The sequence below is a fragment of the Rhagoletis pomonella genome, unplaced genomic scaffold (genome assembly GCF_013731165.1).
Source record: "Rhagoletis pomonella isolate Grant_MI unplaced genomic scaffold, Rhpom_1.0 Rhpom_scaffold_00035, whole genome shotgun sequence".
NCBI lineage: Eukaryota > Metazoa > Arthropoda > Insecta > Diptera > Tephritidae > Rhagoletis > Rhagoletis pomonella.
In genome coordinates this window covers 346,968-365,500 of record NW_023458589.1, presented here as the reverse complement: position 1 = coordinate 365,500, position 18,533 = coordinate 346,968, and the positions used below count along the sequence as shown (strand labels likewise).

The window sequence follows — 18,533 nt, the reverse complement described above, 5'->3', positions numbered from 1 at the left end:
TCGAAGCTCACAATAATGTAACGCTGTGGTGGGTTCCGCGTCATGAAGGGTTTGAAGGCAACGAAAGCTGACTGTATCGTAAAGCGTGGAGCCCATTTGCACTTGCATGGCCCCTAGCCTTTTGTGAGCTGGTGGAGGAAACCCCAGAGCATATTCTATGTGACTGCCAACGTATCATAAATAGCAGACTGATACACATTCGGGAACGATTGTCTTCATCCAAAATTTTAAATATGGCGACCTCCAAAGTGCCTAACTTCTTAAAGAAAATAAAGTTGGAGTGATTATAATTACGGTTAAGCACAATAGATCTTCTTAGGTCGCAGCGCGTGTATCCCCGCCGTAACAATAATAATAATAATGCCTATGTATGTGTAAAGTGACAAACATTTGTGTAAGTATGTTCAGTAAAACGTATTGTTATATGTAGTTAATTTGTTTTTTATTGTACTATCTGTGTTTTAGTTTTCCTAAATGTTATGTTATCTACATTTTTAATAAACTTGATATTTAAAAAATACTAAAAATACTTAAATAAAATTTTGGTAGGTTTTGATTGATTTTGGTAGGGAAAAAATTTGTCTGTGGCAACACTGGCAGCCACTAAAGCTCCATATACAGTTCAATGCGAGCGTGAGCGTAAACGTTCGCAAAGGCAAAGAATTCCATTTGTATTCTTATGGACGCTCACACACATATGTTAAAACTTGCCGCTCACATGCGAATGCTTTGCGTACGCACACAGTTGAGTGTGAGATCGAAAAAAAAGGCATTTTATGCATTTTAAATTAGTTTTTATTCTATAATTCTGAAAGATATTTCAATTCTCTATCTTTTCATGTCTCAACTATAGCAAAAATTGAGTAATAACGAAGATATTAGTCAAAATAAAAAGCTCACGCTCACGCTCGTATTGAACTGTATAATTTTTAATTAATTTAAGTACCAACTTAAAATTCACTTCTATTCATAGTCGCATTTCAGACTTCTACTAAGTAGTTTTAACTTTGTTTTACGATATTGCAAAACGAGTGTGAAAATGTATCGATTTTTCTTTACGATATTTTGGAAAAATTACATTTTTATTAAATAATGTCAAGTTTGATCATCCGTTTATGTAATTTTTATTTTCATTCCATGATTATGCAAAAGAATAAGGTATCATTTTCTTGTTAATTGTGTGAAATAGCCAGAACTACCGCAATAATGTGAAGTCGATGTTTATCGAGAGCATGCTGTGAAACATACAAACAAATATCTAAATGTTATGCACTAATTTGCTTTAAAAGAACAAGCTTGAAATTGACTTATTATTTGAGCATTTATATATGTAAATCATTCCAATTATAATATTGTGATGTAGCCTTATTCGCATTGTAATACGCATTTAATTTTATCTTCCGATTCCAATGGATCGCTCTTTGTAAATTTCAATTGGAGATCATTCAATGTTATCAAAATCACGCTATGCCAACTTAATTTTTATATATTTCGTCTTTTTTTCCTTAATTTAATAAAATACTTCTTCCTAGTTACGATTTAATTGCAGCTGCAGCCGAAACTAAATTTTAAGTTGGTACTTAGCCAGAAAAGTCGAGACTAAGGCGACTGTGAATAGCTTTAGTTGTAACTTAGGGTAGTTTCGACTTACAGCCCTATTCGCGTGTTGTCACAGTCGTCAATTGTCAAAGTTTAATTGTCATTATGGTGTCATCAACTGTTGTCATAGGTATGCACAGTCAATAATGACAAGCGGAAAGGTCCTTTTATTTGCCAATTGTGTTTCTCTATAGTGAAACAGATGTTCTTTGTTTACATTTTAATTTGTTATTTTTGACCGCCACTGCAACAGACGTGATTTCTTTTAAATAAAATAAACCGCAGCAATGGATTTCGAAACGCCGGAAAAGTGAGTAATTTTATAATAGGCGAATTTATTTCTTTTTATTATGAATTGTGTAGTAACAGGCGTGGAAAATATGAATGCACCACACAAGACCAGGTGCAGTTTTGTGAAGACCACCCCGAACTGCAAACGTGAAAAACTGTAAAAAAAACTGCTGTTGTCTCGGAGTTCCCTCAGAACTCTTCTTCTCTGTATAATTTCTTCCTGCTCCACAATAGCCGCGTACATAATAGTTGTTTCCTCCATGAATAATATTCTGCAATGGATAATATATGATACGCATACGCAAATAATAACTTTATAACACACCTATTTAGGCAAATAAAATGGTTTCACAGTTTTCATGTAGTAAAATTTTGCAACTTTTTTCTGTAAAATTAATAAAATTTACAATATTAACATATGTTTTAGCGTTGTCACGTACTCAAGAGGTCATCACAAAAATAATAGCAATTGTCCCCGTTGGAGCTTTCAAATTGCCCTCTGCATACCTAAACGTGACAATTGATTATAAACATGACAATAGTTATAGCGGCGAGTTTTGTCATTGCACGCAAATAGGGCTGTTAGTTGTGAACTAAATATGACTATGAATATGCGCCATTATGCTTCAGCATCTTCTTTGAAGAGCAACCCATTAGAGCAGAGATGGGCACCGCCTTGCCCGCGGGCAAAGCTCTTTTAAGCTTTCTATATATTTTTTTCTCTGCCCTTCACTCCATTAGAGGAATGGGAAGATATGCGCACTACTTTTCTGCAGCTATATAAGGAAGCTCGTCTATACATAACGGTTGTTGGGTCATCTGTCCCTTGCGAGAGGCTTTTCTCAAAACAGGTACAACTACATCAGTGGTGTACAGCGTTGGCAGAGCTCCCAATACAAGCGCAATATTTTTGTATCTGTATGTGTGTACTCAGCAAAACAGCTCGCGCATTTGATGCTTACAGCATGAAGTACAAGCGCAAACTGACTGGCTGCTAGCGGCGCATAAGTTCGGTAGTTGCGAACACACGACTTTTATGTAAAAGCCGAGTAGCTACCGGAGACTCCCGTGTGCATATATATATCAAAATCTCGAAACCGCCGTTCAGGAAAACACTTGTAAAAGTTTGTGTTTTTGGGAAGTATAACAAGCAGCTCTTTTCTTATGCTTATTTTAAATGAAAAAACTTGATCTATTAATCTTGTAAAAATGTATTCTATTGTTTGTGAAATCAAATACTATACGAAAATAATTGGTATTAAATTTTTGGATGAACAAATATTAAAAGATAAATATACTTGTAAAACTGCATTTTTTTCGTGAAAAAAATACAATAATTTCGAAAAATATGCAAAATCGAAGTTCTACGTACAAGTACTGGATACCTCTCCGATACTGAGTAGGTATCGATATCTTGTTTGATACAAAAACATGTACTGATTCGATCTTCAACAAACATTTAGGTTTGAGCTCAACTTCCGTGACAGATTCGCTTTGACAGATTAGATGAATTGTATGAAAATGCACAAAGCATGCCATATAGATGGCCAACTCCCATCTTTATGCGCGCTTTGACAATCAAAGCAAAATATATAAAAAGCAATTTTGACGAGGAAAAAGCAGTACAAAATTGTTTTCTCGGCGTATCATTGTGACATACCTGTTGCGTCTGGCGCTTTGCTGGCAAAGTTATAAATGTCACGCAAAGCTACAAAGTTTTATCTGGCATCAGCTTAACCCTTAAATGCCCACGGTATCTTTAAAGATACAACCAAAAAAAGGGCACTAATTTTAATATTATCTGTCCAAAGTTACTAATGATTTTAGAACTGGAAAGAGAAAGCTCTAGCGTATCATATAAAGGCCAAAATTTCTAAATAGAGTTACATTTCCAACGCAAATTTTAATAGAAAAGTCAAAAAAGTGTATTTTTGCAAAATTTATAGAAATGGAATATATGTAGTAAAAATTCTCGACTCAGAAATTTTTTTTACACCTATAAAAAATATGGGTTTGTAGCGAAATATATTTTTTACCGATATGTAATGGTGTGAACTGATTTTGGTCCTCACCCGCTGTTCATGATGGTATATAATGGTTGTATCTTTTAAGATACACTGGGCATTGTAGCATAGTTTGGAATTAACGCGCGCTATGTAAAAAGCGCGATAATTTGTCGTTTAATTTTGATTTGTTGAGCCATTTGAAGACACAGACTCAACGCGTGAGCAACATACTGCAATTTTTGAGCCATAACGATATTTTTTTGTGTATGTACTTACAAGTAAAAGAGGCTACACTATGAGTGATCACATTACAGTTGATGGGGTAAAGATGTCTCATAAAGAAGTTTGCGCTTTATTGTGCGACTCTAATGAGGTAGGTTATGACAGCACAGATGATTTTGAGGACGTTCTTGAAGATTGGATACAGATCCCGAAGGAGGGTCCTACAGATTATAATTTACAAGTAATTGATGATAACGGTACAGATCAAATCGATCTTAGTGCCAGTTTACACGATTCCTTTGTGAATATGATCAATGACGACAATATTCAAGATGATTTAGTAGAGGCTACAACACTTGCGGAATCTCATGTATCAACAGATATACGAACTGCTTCAAATTATTTTCCTTCCGCATTTAAAAATGTATCCATTGATCCCAAATCGTCCGCATTTGAAAGAGTTATTTCAGTTTACAGATACAGATATTCAGTTTAGGGGGGATAAAAGTAAGCCTGATTTATTAAGAGGATTAGAAACTCCGTTTCAGATCTGGTCATATTTATTCCCAGAATCTTTGGAGCTACAAATAGTAGAACAAACAAAAATTTATTCTCAGTTGAATGAGAACTTTCACTTCGATATATATGACTTGCGTAAATTTATTGGTATTTTGTTTTATATGTCTTACTTCAATCTCCCAAGTACCAGAGATTATTGGTCGGGAATTGCCGATCGTTCCGTATCAGTTGTACAAAAAATGATGAACAGAAACCGTTTTGAAAAAAGCCGGCAGTATCTACATTTTAACGACAAAACCCAAGCTCCTCCTTTTGAAGACCCACACCGTGATAGGCTTTATCTTATCAGACCAGTTATAGACACCCTAAATAAGAGCTTTGGAAGTATACCGAAGTTGGACCGACTTTGCTTGGATGAACAAATGTGTTAAACAAAAATAAAAAATTATATGAAGCAGTATTTACCAAACAAGCCTAAAAAATGGGGGCTGAAGTTGTTTGTTTTGTGTGACACAACAGGATTTGCTTATAAATTTGAAATTTATTCTGGTGCACCAACTGTACAAGTTGAAGGAGAACCAGACCTGCAGCCATCTGCAAACATAGTTGTTAGGCTTTTACGCGAAGTTCCTCGATATCAAAATCATATAGTATATTTTGATAACTACTACACAACCTTGCCTTTGTTAGTAAATTTGCGAACTCAAGGAATACTTTCTATTGGTACTATTCGACGCAATCGTATAAAAAACTGCAAACTTCCCGATGAAAAAACAATGTCAAAATACGAGCGTGGTACCAGCCGTGAGTTTGTTACATCAATTTCCGGTGTTGACGTGACATCCTTGTCGTGGAAGGATAACAAAGTTGTGAATCTTGTATCAACATACGTTGGTATGAAGCCCATTTTGACGCGTGGTCAGACCGAAAGTGCGTCATCATCATCTATAAAACGATTCGATAAAAAAGATAAAACTGTAAAAATGATTTCCTGTCCACAAATAATAAAAGATTACAATCGTCATTTGGGTGGCGTAGATTTACTTGACAGCTGCTTGGGTCGCCACAAGATCGCGATGAAAAGTCGCAAATGGACGAATAGAATATTTTATCACTTGTTGGATTTAACATGTGCTAACTCCTGGATCCTATATAAGAGAATCAATAAAGTTCGGCCTGAAATATAAAGATATACGGCTAATTGATTTTAAGTTACAATTAGCTGATTCCTTATTTAATTTCAAGTCTGTTGAACCAGCTAAGCGTGGGCCACTTTTGGAGGGAAAACGGAGAAAGCCTAATTCATCCAATGCTCCATCTAAGGATATTCGATTGGACATGACGGATCACTGGACTACTATGGAAACTAAAGGTAGATGTAAGTATCCAAACTGCTCAGGTCAAACAAGAATGTTTTGTACAAAATGTAAAATAAATTTATGTATAACTTCAGAAAAAAATTGCTTTTATAATTATCACCATTTCTAGATATGTAATTATACTTTTATTCTATGTTTATTTTTATATGTATTATATATTTATAAATACAAATGTAAATCAAATAAATTTTCTTGAGATATTTATTTTTATGAAGTCACTTTCTGTAATATGTATTAATTTATTTCCTATGCTTTACCCAAAATATACATACTATGTATATTTTTGTAGTTATGAATAAAATCAAATAATATTTAACCGAATACCATGTCTTTTTAATTATTTTCTTAAATGTTTGCTAAAATCTTAAATTTTTGGGAGGTGAAGCAAAAACCTCGGAGAATGCCCAGTGTATCTTCTAAGATACAACCACTTTTTTGAAAATAACTTCTAAAAAACTTCTTTTTTTTGGCAAGTCCAAGAAGAAACACAATTTTACATAACATAAAATTTTTAAAGATGATTTGGCGTCGTTGGGCATTTAAGGGTTAAGGAAGGAATTTCTCAAATCTCCAACGCTGTTTTTTAACAGTACCTCAAGTAAAGGATCATAGCGTTCTCAACAAAAAGGGAAATTTTCTTTGTATAAAAAAGGATTGCTTCCCAAGTTGAGAAAATGCTAGTTCGCAACTTGAACTCAAAATGTAATTCTCCAATTGGTCTCAAACATATCATTGAAATACTGAAATTTAAATATTAAAATACCTTATACCTTTTTGATTGAAACGACATACATAGATGAATTTAAATATTAATTTTTCAATTTGATTTTTAGTTAATGATCAATTTATGGTAGATTGTTTTTGGTATTTTATAGGCTTATTGATCAGTACTTACATTTAGGTGACAAATTTTGTATGGATAAATGTACATTTAGAGCTAAATGCGCTAAATGTGCTTTTACGCGTAAGCAAAAACAGCCCATAAGTTGAGAACTAAGGTACAGTACCTCAAGTGAAGGATCATAGCGTTCTCAACAAAAAGGACATTTTTCTTTGTATGAAAAAAGGACTGCTGCTCAAGTTGAGAAAATGCTAGTGCTCAACTTGAACTCCATATCATTGAAATACTGAAATTGAAATAGTAATATACCTTATACCTTTTTGTTTGAAACGACATACTAGATAAATTTGAATATTAATTTTTTGTTTCATTAGTCCTTTTGTCTTATGTAGTTAATCAATATCGTATTACAATAATTCACTTCACAGTATACAGTGCGACAGTAATTTGCCACTTTTATTTTCTTTCAAGATTATTTGAGGATGCTTTGTTGGCAATTTTCCTCTTTGTAGAGCTTTCATTTTTCACTTGATAATTAAAAATTCGTTTCTCTATCACTTTTTACATATCTGCGCGTCGGTTAGAAATGGGTTGCAGAATGATGTTGGATATCAACTTGAGAACTATGAATTTCTGCAAGGTTGGAAGAAGATAGTGATGGGCGAGTCCGAGATGTTTTAGATGTTGTTGTTGTTGTTGTAGCGGGTTCAACAACCCCGCCCAGGACGGTTGGTATATCAGTCGTTGTCGTCAAGTTCCACTAACGGCAACCCTAGGAAGCGTGCAGCTTCTGTGGGGTTTGTCCACAGGGACAAGGCCGTTAGGGTTGTCGGGTTTTCCGGGCATGCGAAGAGATGTTTCGAGTCATGTGGGGTCTCTCCGCATGCCGGACACTCATTCGGCACATCCTCATTCAACCTACTCAGGTAGGAGTTTAACCTGCTGCAGTAGCCGGAGCGAAGTTGTGCAAGTGTTGTGCGAGTCTCCCGAGGCAGATGAAGCTCCGTCTCGTCTATGTCCGGGGGTGGTATGCCTAGAACGGCATTCACAGGTCTAGAGTCTACATAACTCGAGACTGAGTCCCTGTGAATGCCGTTCAGGGCCTGTCGGTAAGCTGTCGGGTCCAGAGATTGCTTGATGAACCTCTGGACTTCGTCTGTCAGTTCATATAGATGCCTCCTGACGTGCCTAGGCGAGGGCTCCTCTGCAAGCAGCTATCTGCTTGGGTGGCCACTTCTGTGGCTCCCGATCAGGAACTGCTTGCAGAGCATTATATTGTGCTCCTTTACGGGGAGCATTTGCGCCTCGCCGTGTAGATGGTGTTCGGGCGACATCAGGAGGCATCCTGTCACTGTCCTGAGTGCGGTGTTCTGTACAGTCTGTAGCTTCGTCCACTGCGTCCTACTAGTCCCTGGCGACCACACTGGCGCTGCGTAGTTCACAACCGGCCGGCCTATTGCCTTGTATGTTGCCAGCAACGTTTCTTTGTCTTTGCCCCAAGTACTGCCGGCTAGCGACTTGAGGACCTTGTTGCGGCTCTGTACTTTTTTGACAATAGCGGTTGCGTGCGCAGAGAAGGAGAGCAGGCTGTCGAATGTTACTCCGAGTATTTTGGGGTTATTCACCGTCGGAATTGGTGTGTCGTCGACGTGAATCCCCAGCGGTAGCCTGACCTCCTTCGTCCAGGTTGTGAACAGGGTCGCGGAGGATTTCTTAGGGGAGAGGGCTAGACACTTTGCAGTGAAGAAGCGAGAAAGTTCGGAGAGATAGCCGTTTACTTTCGAACACAGGTCATCAATTCCATTTCCAGTCGCCATGATCGAGCAATCGTCGGCATAAGAGACAATCGAGACTCCTTCTGGTGGTTGAGGGAGCTTTGAAATGTAAAAGTTAAACAGTAGCGGGGAAAGGACACCACCCTGTTGAACCCCCTGTTTTATTTTTCTCTGTTTACTCGTTTTGTCTCTAAACATTACCGACGAGTGTCGACCACTCAGATAATTTGCCGACCACCGTTTGAGCCTCTGTGGGAGAGAGGAGGCCTCTATATCTTCTAGTAGCCTGGAATGACAGACGGTGTCAAACGCCTTTGACAAGTCCAACGCTACTAGAATCGTTCTCTCACAGGGACGGTTTCGGTTAAGGCCACGAGTTATCTGAGTGTTTATGGCGTTAAGTGCTGTTGTTGTACTGTGCACTTTACGGAAACCATGCTGATGCTTCGCTGGGGTCAAGTGGTTTGTGAAGTACGGGAGTAGCAAGGCCTCGAGTGTCTTCGCTACCGGGGAAAGGAGTGTTATCGGACGATAAGAATCTCCTTTGTTGGCAGGTTTCCCCGGTTTGAGCAGTGGGACCACTCTCCCCACCTTCCAGATGTCTGGGATGATGAGAGTGGCCATTGACAAGTTGAGGACCTCCGTTAGGTACGCTACCCCCGCAGGACCCAAATTTTTCAGCATCAGCATGCATATTCCGTCGGGACCCATGGCTTTGGAGGCTTTCGCCTTCCCGATGGCCACCTGAACTTCACCGCAAGTGAAAGCAAGGGGGGCACAGGTTGTTGGCAGTTTGTGCAGCCTTCTGGTCACTCGACTCTTGGCTTTGTTCACCGGAGGATGCAGTATGAACTGCCGGCTAAAATAGCTCGCGCATCGCTCCGGGTCCGACGAAGCATGGTCGCCGAAGGAAATTTCGACTCTGTCGTCGTGCTTCGTCGGATTGGACAGTGACCTCACTGTTGACCAAAGCTCACACCAGAGGTGAAGTTACAGGTCTTCAGATGCTCCTCCCACTTCTTCCGCTTATGTACGTTTACTAGTTGCCGAATCTCCGCGTTGAGATCCCTGATACGGGGATCTCCGGGATCGGCCTGACGAAGGCTATCATGTTTATCGGCTAGTACAGCCGCTTCGGCAGGGAAGTTTGGACGTGGGTCCGATATACATCCTGCCGGTATGAAGCGAGCTGCAGCAGCAGTGACAGCCCTGCGGAACTTACGTTCACCGAGATGGACGTCGGTTGGTGTGGGAGCGCTGTGAAGGTGTTTTCGGTAAACTCCGCGTAACCTTTCCAATCAGCTTTAGAAAAGTTGATATAGGTCCGGTGTGTGGCGGAGGCAAAGTCGGTTGGTTTATCTATCGAGATGACTATGGGTAGGTGGTCTGATGCTAGAGTCAGCATAGGTCGCCATGTTTTGCTGTTTATCAGACCAGCGCTGACTATTGTGATGTCTGGCGAGCTACTGCAGTTACCCATAATCCTGGTGGGTGCGTCGTCGTTCATTGTGCAGAATGTCGAATCGTCTATCTGCTCAGCCAAGTCTGTTCCCCTACGATCGTTTGACAGGCTTGAGTGCCAAAGATCGTGATGCGCATTAAAGTCACCTACTACCATACGGTTTTCACCTCTGAGGAGCGCACCTATATCAGGGTGATATCCTGCCGGGCAGCAGGTGACAGGGGGTATGTATATGTTAAATATTTCGAGCTCAACATCGCCTGACCGGATAGCGATGCCCTGACATTCTAGGGTGGTATCCCTGCGGTCGATGTCTGCTTCGATTAGACGATACTGCACGGTGTGGTGCGTGATGAACGCTAAGCCACCACCAGTATCTCGCTCGCGATCTCGACGGTGCACGTTGTACCCGGCGCAATTCAACAAAGCTGAATTGCTTTGCAACTTCGTCTCTTGGACCGAAGCTATCAATATACCATGCCGACACATGAAGACGGTTATCTCCTCAATCTTGCTCTGTAGCCCGTTGCAGTTAAATTGAAGGAGCTTCATGTGGTTCGGGAGACGTGTCTTGATGTGGGGTGTAAGTGATGTGTGTGTTCTTACCGCCGTTGGTTGGGTGCGCTGCTGTGATGATTGCCGCCCTGTGGTGGTGGCGGGAGGCGTCGCAATTGGGGTCTGCGACCGAGCAGCGCAACACGGGCCGTCGAAGTTCCCAGTCCAATCTCGCGTGGTACGCAGAGCTGAGCATGCCCTAAAGTGGCACCAGCCAAGGCAGGTGTTGCACTTGAATGATGTCACATTACGGAATATCCTGGTCTGACATACCGTGCACATTGTAGGGGGAACAAGGAGTTGTTGGCGGCGGCGTGTAGGTGGTGGTGCGGTTGTATGTGTTATGTGGTCTGTCCTGGCTGTGGTATGGTCTGCGGTGTTATTGTGTTGTTGTGACTGTGTGTGGCTGCTCGGGCAGACTGAGGTTAGCCGTGGAGGCTGCTCTGTTTGAGCAACAGGGGGCCACGTACGACGTGGTCCACTCTCGATGTGTCCGTAGTCCCGAGCAGACTCTGAGGTGACTCCACCCCTCGCAGGCATTACACTTGACTGAGGTGGAGTTGTGGTGTAATCGTCTTCGGCATACACAGCAGGTGTAGGTTTCTGGCCCTGGGTTTGACTCGATGCCAGCCCTGAGTAGAAGAATACGTAGTGAATGTAGCCCTATGGACGGACAACTTCTGAGATACTTCGCCGACCTAAACGGGGTTAGATCGCCGAAACAACAGCCCTTGGTCGGGTAAAACCCGAGTCATTCCGGTACGTAGAACCGGCTGTCGTGGGAATGTTTTAGTCGATTGTCTCGATTGTTCAGATATCTCGATGGTTCTCGATGTTTTCCCTCGTAGGCGAATTTGTGACGAAATGCTAGTCGCGAATAAAATATAAGAATCGAAACAATTGACCAAGGCGAATTTAATATGAATACGCCTTGCAATCAACCAAAACATCTCTGAATTACCTTGGTATTTCGTCTCCGTTTTGACTCTGCACGCGATTTTCGCTCGAATAGGAACCAAGCAAAACAAAAGAAAATCGACAAATGTTAAATTCAGTGACTTCTGTGATTTTGTGCAAGTGGATGGAGAAATATGATTTTTAGATTAGAAAATTTAAATAAAAGTAGAAGTTTGGAAATGTGTAAAATCTTGTGTGCAAAAGTGCCCAGTAGTCAGAAGTGTTTGTGAGTGCCAAGGGTTTGTGAATAAGTGCCAATTGTTGACTAGAAAGTGTCTTTGTACCAATGTGTTTATGGATTATTATAAAGAAAATCAGTTTGAACAACTACAGTGTACTTTTATATAAAAATGCATTCGTTTTATAAAAAAGCCTATGCCTTTATATATGAATGTACATGTGTTTTGTTTTCATCAGTAAGTAATAGCCGATTGTTTATTTAAAGAAATGTGCAAAAAGCGATGTTTCGAGCCAATTGATGGATAAAGTGTGCTTTTAGGGGCATTATCAACAAGACTATTGTTTATTTAATATAAATTAATTACAGATTTACGTTCTTTGATCATATACCAACCAGACAAAATATCTCGGACTAGCTAGGGCCCATGGCAATTTTATTTGTTCATGCAGTAAATTTTTATAAAGAAAAAATGGAATCATTGCAATTAATACGTATCTATAATAATTAAGGAGAAACAAACAAAACACCCTTGTTGGTTGGTAAACAAATACATGAGATCAATTATAGTAATTATTGGATATACGGGCTTCTACGGATTTTTTTTTTAATTTTCCTATTATAAAGAGGACATAAAAGTAGGAGTTTTAATGTTATGAATACTTATTAATTAAACAAAAAACGATATTCTAAGTAAATTTTCCTTAGCCCATATATCCAAAAATTATCTCAATGAGTATAAATTCGATTAAAATATCAAAAATCAATGAAAAGTATTTAAGTCTAAATTCTCACTTAAAAATAAGAGTTGATCCAGTCTTTTTGGATCCAATCTGTTTCGCCTCAAATTGGTAATCATACCAGCTTTACTAAATATACGTTCCGAGGGCACAGAAGTTGCAGGAATATTCAGATATTTGGAAGCTAGTGTATATAGTTCTGGAAAAGTAGAATGATGAATTTTCCAAAACTGCAATGGATCCTGCTTACGATCGAAATGAGGCATTTCAAGATATTGTTTTATTATTAAAATAGCGCTAGCTGTCGGTGTTGTAGTGGAGGTTATAGCAGCAACTTTCTGGTCGAAATGACCCCACAGCCCATTCGAATCTTTCGTAGTATCGGTAGAAGTTGCTGTGGAAATAGTTGGCAATTGATCGTCCTCAGAAACCCTTTGACTCTCAATTAATCTGCTTAATTCATCGGTGATCCACTGCTGAGCATTGTCGGCGTTCTCTCCATTACCGAACGCAGCTTTCTTAAACCTGGGGTCTAAAAATGTAGCTTTTGCTACGGCTTTTAGAGTTTCTAGAAAACCAAGTCTTCTAGAAATTACTTCCAGAAGATTTAGTTTTAACTGCTTTCCGACGTCTGTTGTGGGGCTTTTATTTTTTATTTCGATTTGAAGTCCTCGGATAAGAGGGGTGATACGCGACATCGTTGAATATGTTTGGCCTGACAAATCTTCAGTTAAAATTAGGACTGGTTTAAAAATTTGGATGCAGTCATCCACGGCTTCCCACTCCAAGCCGTCTAAATTTCTTGGTGCATTGACTAAAGAAGAAAGAGTTGCTGCCAGAGCCAATTTCAATTTACGTAGCCTTTCCAGCATAACGACTGTAGAGTTCCACCGAGTGGATACATCTTGTTTAAGTTTAAGCTCATTTATCCCCATCTGTTGTTGGAGTTCCCTCAACTTGTATGCTGCCACATTGCTCTGTTTAAGGTAAGTCACTATAGACCTACATTTAGATAGTAAATTGTCCAGGTCCGGATTGTACTTAATACTATCCTGAACTGATAAATTAAGCGTGTGAGCTACGCAAGGATGATGATTTTTACGCAGGTGTTCTAAAACATCTTTTTTCATGTTTGCCGCATTGTCCGTTACAACTGTAACGATTTTGTCAGTAATTTGCCATTTTGATAGAATATCTAAAATCGCTTGGCCGATATTAATGGTGGAATGGTCAGTTTTGACTTCTTCGGTTGACAAAGCTAAAGATCTGGGCCCTTACTCTGTAGTTCGATTCGAAAGAAAATTTGTTCGCTTTCGAACGATTGGTACTCTGAAAGCACCTTTCGAGTAACATTCGTTCGATGTTCGAATTCCATTCTGTTCCCTTCGAATTTTCTTTATCCCCTTTCGAATTTTCGAAAATTTGGTACTCCCTGCATCGAAAGCAAATGTCAAAATGGTGGAATTGTAGAAAATTCTATTCGACAGCAACCAAGCACTCGGACGTCCGCAAAAATGTAAGTAATTGCAATAATATTTGTGAAAATGTGTATTTATTTAATCAAAAAATAATTTTTAGGACAACGAAAATCAAACAACCAAATACCAAGCCTCGACAATTTGAAATATTGGTAAATTTTATGATGGAACACAGCGATTTGGCGAAAGGTCAAATTAAGGGTTTAGCTGCAAAGCAAACCTCTAATAATCTGTGGAAGAGGCTAGAAAATGAGCTTAATTCATGCGGACCTCCAACTCATAACTTCACTGAATGGAAAAAGGTAACGAATTTATTATGTTTTTGTGAACCATATTGTAAAACGTTATAATTTTTTTTTATGTAGATATGGGCAGATTATAAAAGCAATATTAAGGCGAAGTTGCGAAGGAATAAGGAGAGCATGTCGGGAACAGGAGGTGGACCATCGAGATTCTGTTCATTAACTGCGACGGAAGAACAAGTGGTTGCGTTACTGAACATAGATGAATCTATAAATGGCGAGGCTGAAACAATGCGCTTTGGTGCTACTACCTTCGGCGATCCTGCATCATCTAGCCCACTTGACTGTATAAACTTGGAGCCTGAAGAATATCCAAGTAATGATGCAGAGAATCAGCCACCGAATGCTATCCCCACTACGCCACCGATTGTTATTGCACCCCCGAATCGTGCACGCTCACCACCACTCGGCAAAGACAATTTGCTAAAACTGCAAGTGGAAAACCAATGCCAATATCACGAAAATTCGATGAAAAAGCTGGACGAAGTTTGTGATAATTTAAATAGTTTAAGTAGATATTTTAAGAGGAATGTTGAGCTCGAAGAGGCTAAACTTCAATTAAAACGAGAAAAATTTGAATTTTTCAAAAAAAATGAAAAAAAGAAAAGAAAACTGAAATTAAAAGCACTGAAGCTAAAAGCTAAACTTTGTAAATAGTTGATTTAAGTGTAGTTATTTTTACGAATTCATATTTTATAAGTTTTTTGTTCCTTTGAAGACTGATGAATTGTTTTTTAAGTTATTTATTTTTTAAATAGCAGATTAAGGTACAGAAGTTGCTAGTTGTATTAATCAAAAATAATGAATATTTTTTATTTTTATGATAATTTCAAATCCAGGCAAACAATGAATTAGTTGTATGTAATTTTTTGTTGAATTGTTACCTGTGAATGAAAAGGCTAATGAATATTTTTACATTTTTTTTATATACCAATGAAACTAAACTATATTTTGTGTCTTAGGTTCCTAGAAATGTTTTACATATGTAATTTTATAAAATGAAGACTGAAAAAATACTTTTATTTTATTTATTTATTGTGGATATTTTTACAATATTCGCAATGTTTTTAATTCTGAAACTTTTTTAATACATTTTTTAAAAAAGTAAAGCTGATTATCTAACAGAAATCATAGAAATCTAAGTTGTAAACTTGTGTCAAAATTAGGAAAATATCAACAAATTTTCATACAAATAGCCAACTTTTTTACTAAAATTACTTGAAAAAAATTTGGCCTGTTAAACTTAAATATAATGTGGAAGTTCGAAGTCCATAAAAAATTCCGTTGATTTTTGATAACTTTCTTTGCGGTGTTGTGCATTTTCTTCCATATAAAAAAATATACTTTGTATGGAAAAAAATGTCCAAGACCGTCAGCAAAGAAAGTTATCAAAAATCAACGGAATTTTTTATGGACTTAGAACTTCCACATTATATTTAAGTTTAACAGGCCAAATTTTTGTCAAGAAATTCTAGTAAAAAAGTTGGCAATTTGTATGAAAATTTGTTGATATTTCCTAATTTTGGCACAAGTTTACAACTTAGATTTATACGATTTTTTTAGATAATCAGCTATACTATTTTAAAATATTTACAAAAAAGTTTCAGAATTAAAAACATTGCGAATATTGTTAAAATATCACTTTATGATTTGATTTTGAGCTACTATGTATACACACACTTGAATTAATAAAATATTTTGCTACACCTATGCAATTAAACTGTTTCTTATTTCATCTCTTAAGTTCCTAGAAATATTTGCTGTACTACTGTCCGCTTCCACCATATACACAGTTTCTAATAAATGTACATCTTCTGTGGGAAAAACTTCTGAAGGTTGCAGCTCAGCTTTAAATTGCAGACGAATGTTGTGCAAAGCGCAGCAAACGTTCATTATAGCTGAAACCTTTTGCGGAGTATAATGCAGCTCGCGTGCTGCCAAAAGACATCGAAACCTTCCTTTCAATATTCCAAATACTCGTTCGATGATTGACCGTCCTTTGGCATGGCAGTGATTAAACCGGCCTTCCGCTGAATTTTCGGCGGCATTACGATAGGGAGTTAACATCCATGGTTCCAATGGATATCCTGAGTCGCCTTAAATAATTTGAATGCAATTATTAATATATTATCGTTATTAAAGTATTAATTGATGCTAACCAAGACTCCATATCCCTCTCTCGCCATTATCAAAACGAGCTTTTAAAGCCCTTCTCTCACTGGACAGGTTCCATACATGGGAATCATGGCATGCACCACCGTATCGCGCGTCAACAGCTCTAATTCTCATCTTGTGGTCACACATCTAAGAATTTTAATTTGAAAAATTGTTGTTGAAAACCTTCATGATAATGCAATACTTACAACCATTGCATTCATACTGTGCTTCAGTTTTCTATTGTAGTACAAATGCTCATTCCTTGTTGGTCTTATCATTTGTATATGTGTGCCATCTATTGCAAACAACACGCCCGGAATGCCACACTTTTCATAGAAGTATAATTTCGCCTCTGTTTCCTCTGCGTCCGTACTTTCAAAATTAATGTGTTGTTGGCAAAGCGTTTTCTCAATGGCTTTGCACACTTCAATAAGGCAGCGTGACATTGACTGCTGAGAAAGGCCTACGTGTTGGCCTTATCCCTAAGCGCTCTCAATTGCACTCGTTCCGCCACTTGGCCTTCATCTGCTTCCAACCATATCGCCACTGAATCCATTTGGTAATTTTTTTTATCAAGGACTTTCACTAATATTAAATATATTTAACACAACAATTACTGAGTTCTTAAGTGCACAAACTTCACAATCGAAATGTTAGCAATTTCATCTTGTTTTGATTTTAGTTTCTTTCTTTATTTTGCTTTGCGTTTGACACTTGGCGAACAGTGTTGCTCTCTTTTTTCGAATATCTTCGAAAGTTGATTCGAACGAACTATGGAGTACGAATGGGGCTTCGATTCGAATTTGGCTTTCGAATAGAACAACCTTTCGACTCGAACTACAGAGTAAGGGCCCTGGTTTTGAAGTCGTAAATGAAATGTGCGGTGATAGTTATATAACATCGATTGCTGTCTGAAGACCACAAGTCGGTTGTTAAAGATACATAGTAGGATTTCTCTAGCATGCTTCTGAAATCTGAAATCATGGGATCATATACTTCTCCTAACACACTTTCTGATAAAACTTTACGGGATGGAAGTTTGTGACGTGGTATATATTTTTTTGTAAAATAATTGAACCCACGATTTTCAACCATGCTTAAAGGTTGACAGTCGACGGCAATCAAGCGCATCACATCTCTTTGAAATTCAAGACGCTCATAATCGCTGGGTTCAAACGTTTTTGTCGAACCATATAATCTCATCTGTTTAACTCTTTTTGGAGCAGGTGGATACTGTCCACGTCTGATCAGCTGAACTTGTGGTTGTGGCTGAAGATGTGCAGGAAAATGTTGGGGCAGAACTTGTAGGTGCAAGTGCATGAGACTGAGTGGTAAGCACAACAATTTCGTTAGGAGTTTGCTGTTCCTGAAATTCTGTAAGTTGAATGGGATGCTTCCTTTTGAGGTGGTCATGCAAATAGGTTGTGCTTCCAAAATATTTGTAGCTCGTATTACACAATTTGCATTTAGCTGATGTTACCTTGCCACCATCCGAAATTTTATTAAAAAAATCCCAGACTATCGATTTTTTAAAACAGCGAGGCATTTTAAATTTCCGAAAAATACTTTTAACATTTGAATTTGTCTGCGCCATGTAAATATATTCAAAATAACTGCACTCTCAACATAGTAAATTTTGCATACATACCTGCACAAGTCTACGAAATCTATCGATGACACGACGTCGCCAGATAAGTCGGTCGACTCGAAATAGTCGAAAAACATCTCGATTGTAGAATCGGGCAGCGAGTCGATTATTGACTCGATTGTAATTTTGCAACGATGGCGATTCTCTCGATCCTTTAAACATCTCGGACTCGCCCATCACTAGAAGAAGATTTCATTTCAAAAAGGTCTTATGAGTACATTCCACATGACGAAAACTGCTTTATTTGCAAAAATATCTTACTCCACGTTGTTTTGAGCATATATTTTACAGAAAAGCGCAACTTTATAAAAATTCAAAGTTTAAACAAGCTGTGAAACTAACTACTTGACAGCTCATCGATAGCTCGAAAGCGATATCTGCTGCTATCTACTGCGATGGCGATGAGCAGTCTCCACTAGCGATT

General features: G+C 38.3%; 2 protein-coding genes across 2 annotated transcripts; one reads left to right on the top strand and one right to left on the bottom strand.

Moving 5' to 3' along the window:
- Window positions 1-13,799: 13,799 nt before the first annotated feature.
- LOC118749719 lies at window positions 13,800-15,081 on the top strand. The gene is made up of 3 exons (XM_036484503.1): window positions 13,800-14,040; window positions 14,103-14,304; window positions 14,368-15,081. Coding segments are annotated over exons 1-3 (798 nt in total). The 5' UTR covers window positions 13,800-14,038; the 3' UTR covers window positions 14,962-15,081.
- A 599-nt stretch (window positions 15,082-15,680) lies between these two features.
- LOC118749723 (putative nuclease HARBI1) lies at window positions 15,681-16,830 on the bottom strand. The gene is made up of 3 exons (XM_036484504.1): window positions 16,668-16,830; window positions 16,464-16,608; window positions 15,681-16,400 (listed from the first exon to the last, which is right to left on the bottom strand). Exons 1-3 carry the CDS (start codon window positions 16,737-16,739, stop codon window positions 16,012-16,014), a joined length of 606 nt encoding a protein of 201 aa, XP_036340397.1. The 5' UTR covers window positions 16,740-16,830; the 3' UTR covers window positions 15,681-16,011.
- Window positions 16,831-18,533: the final 1,703 nt, after the last annotated feature.

Coding starts and splice junctions, on each gene's coding strand:
- LOC118749723 (XM_036484504.1), bottom strand. CDS start 16,739: ATGATAAGACCAACAAGGAATGAGCATTTGTACTACAATAGAAAACTG. Junction 16,609..16,667: donor ACAGTATGAATGCAATGGTT/GTAAGTATTGCA, acceptor TAAAATTCTTAG/ATGTGTGACCACAAGATGAG. Junction 16,401..16,463: donor GAGAGGGATATGGAGTCTTG/GTTAGCATCAAT, acceptor AAATTATTTAAG/GCGACTCAGGATATCCATTG.
- LOC118749719 (XM_036484503.1), top strand. Junction 14,305..14,367: donor ACTTCACTGAATGGAAAAAG/GTAACGAATTTA, acceptor TTTTTTATGTAG/ATATGGGCAGATTATAAAAG.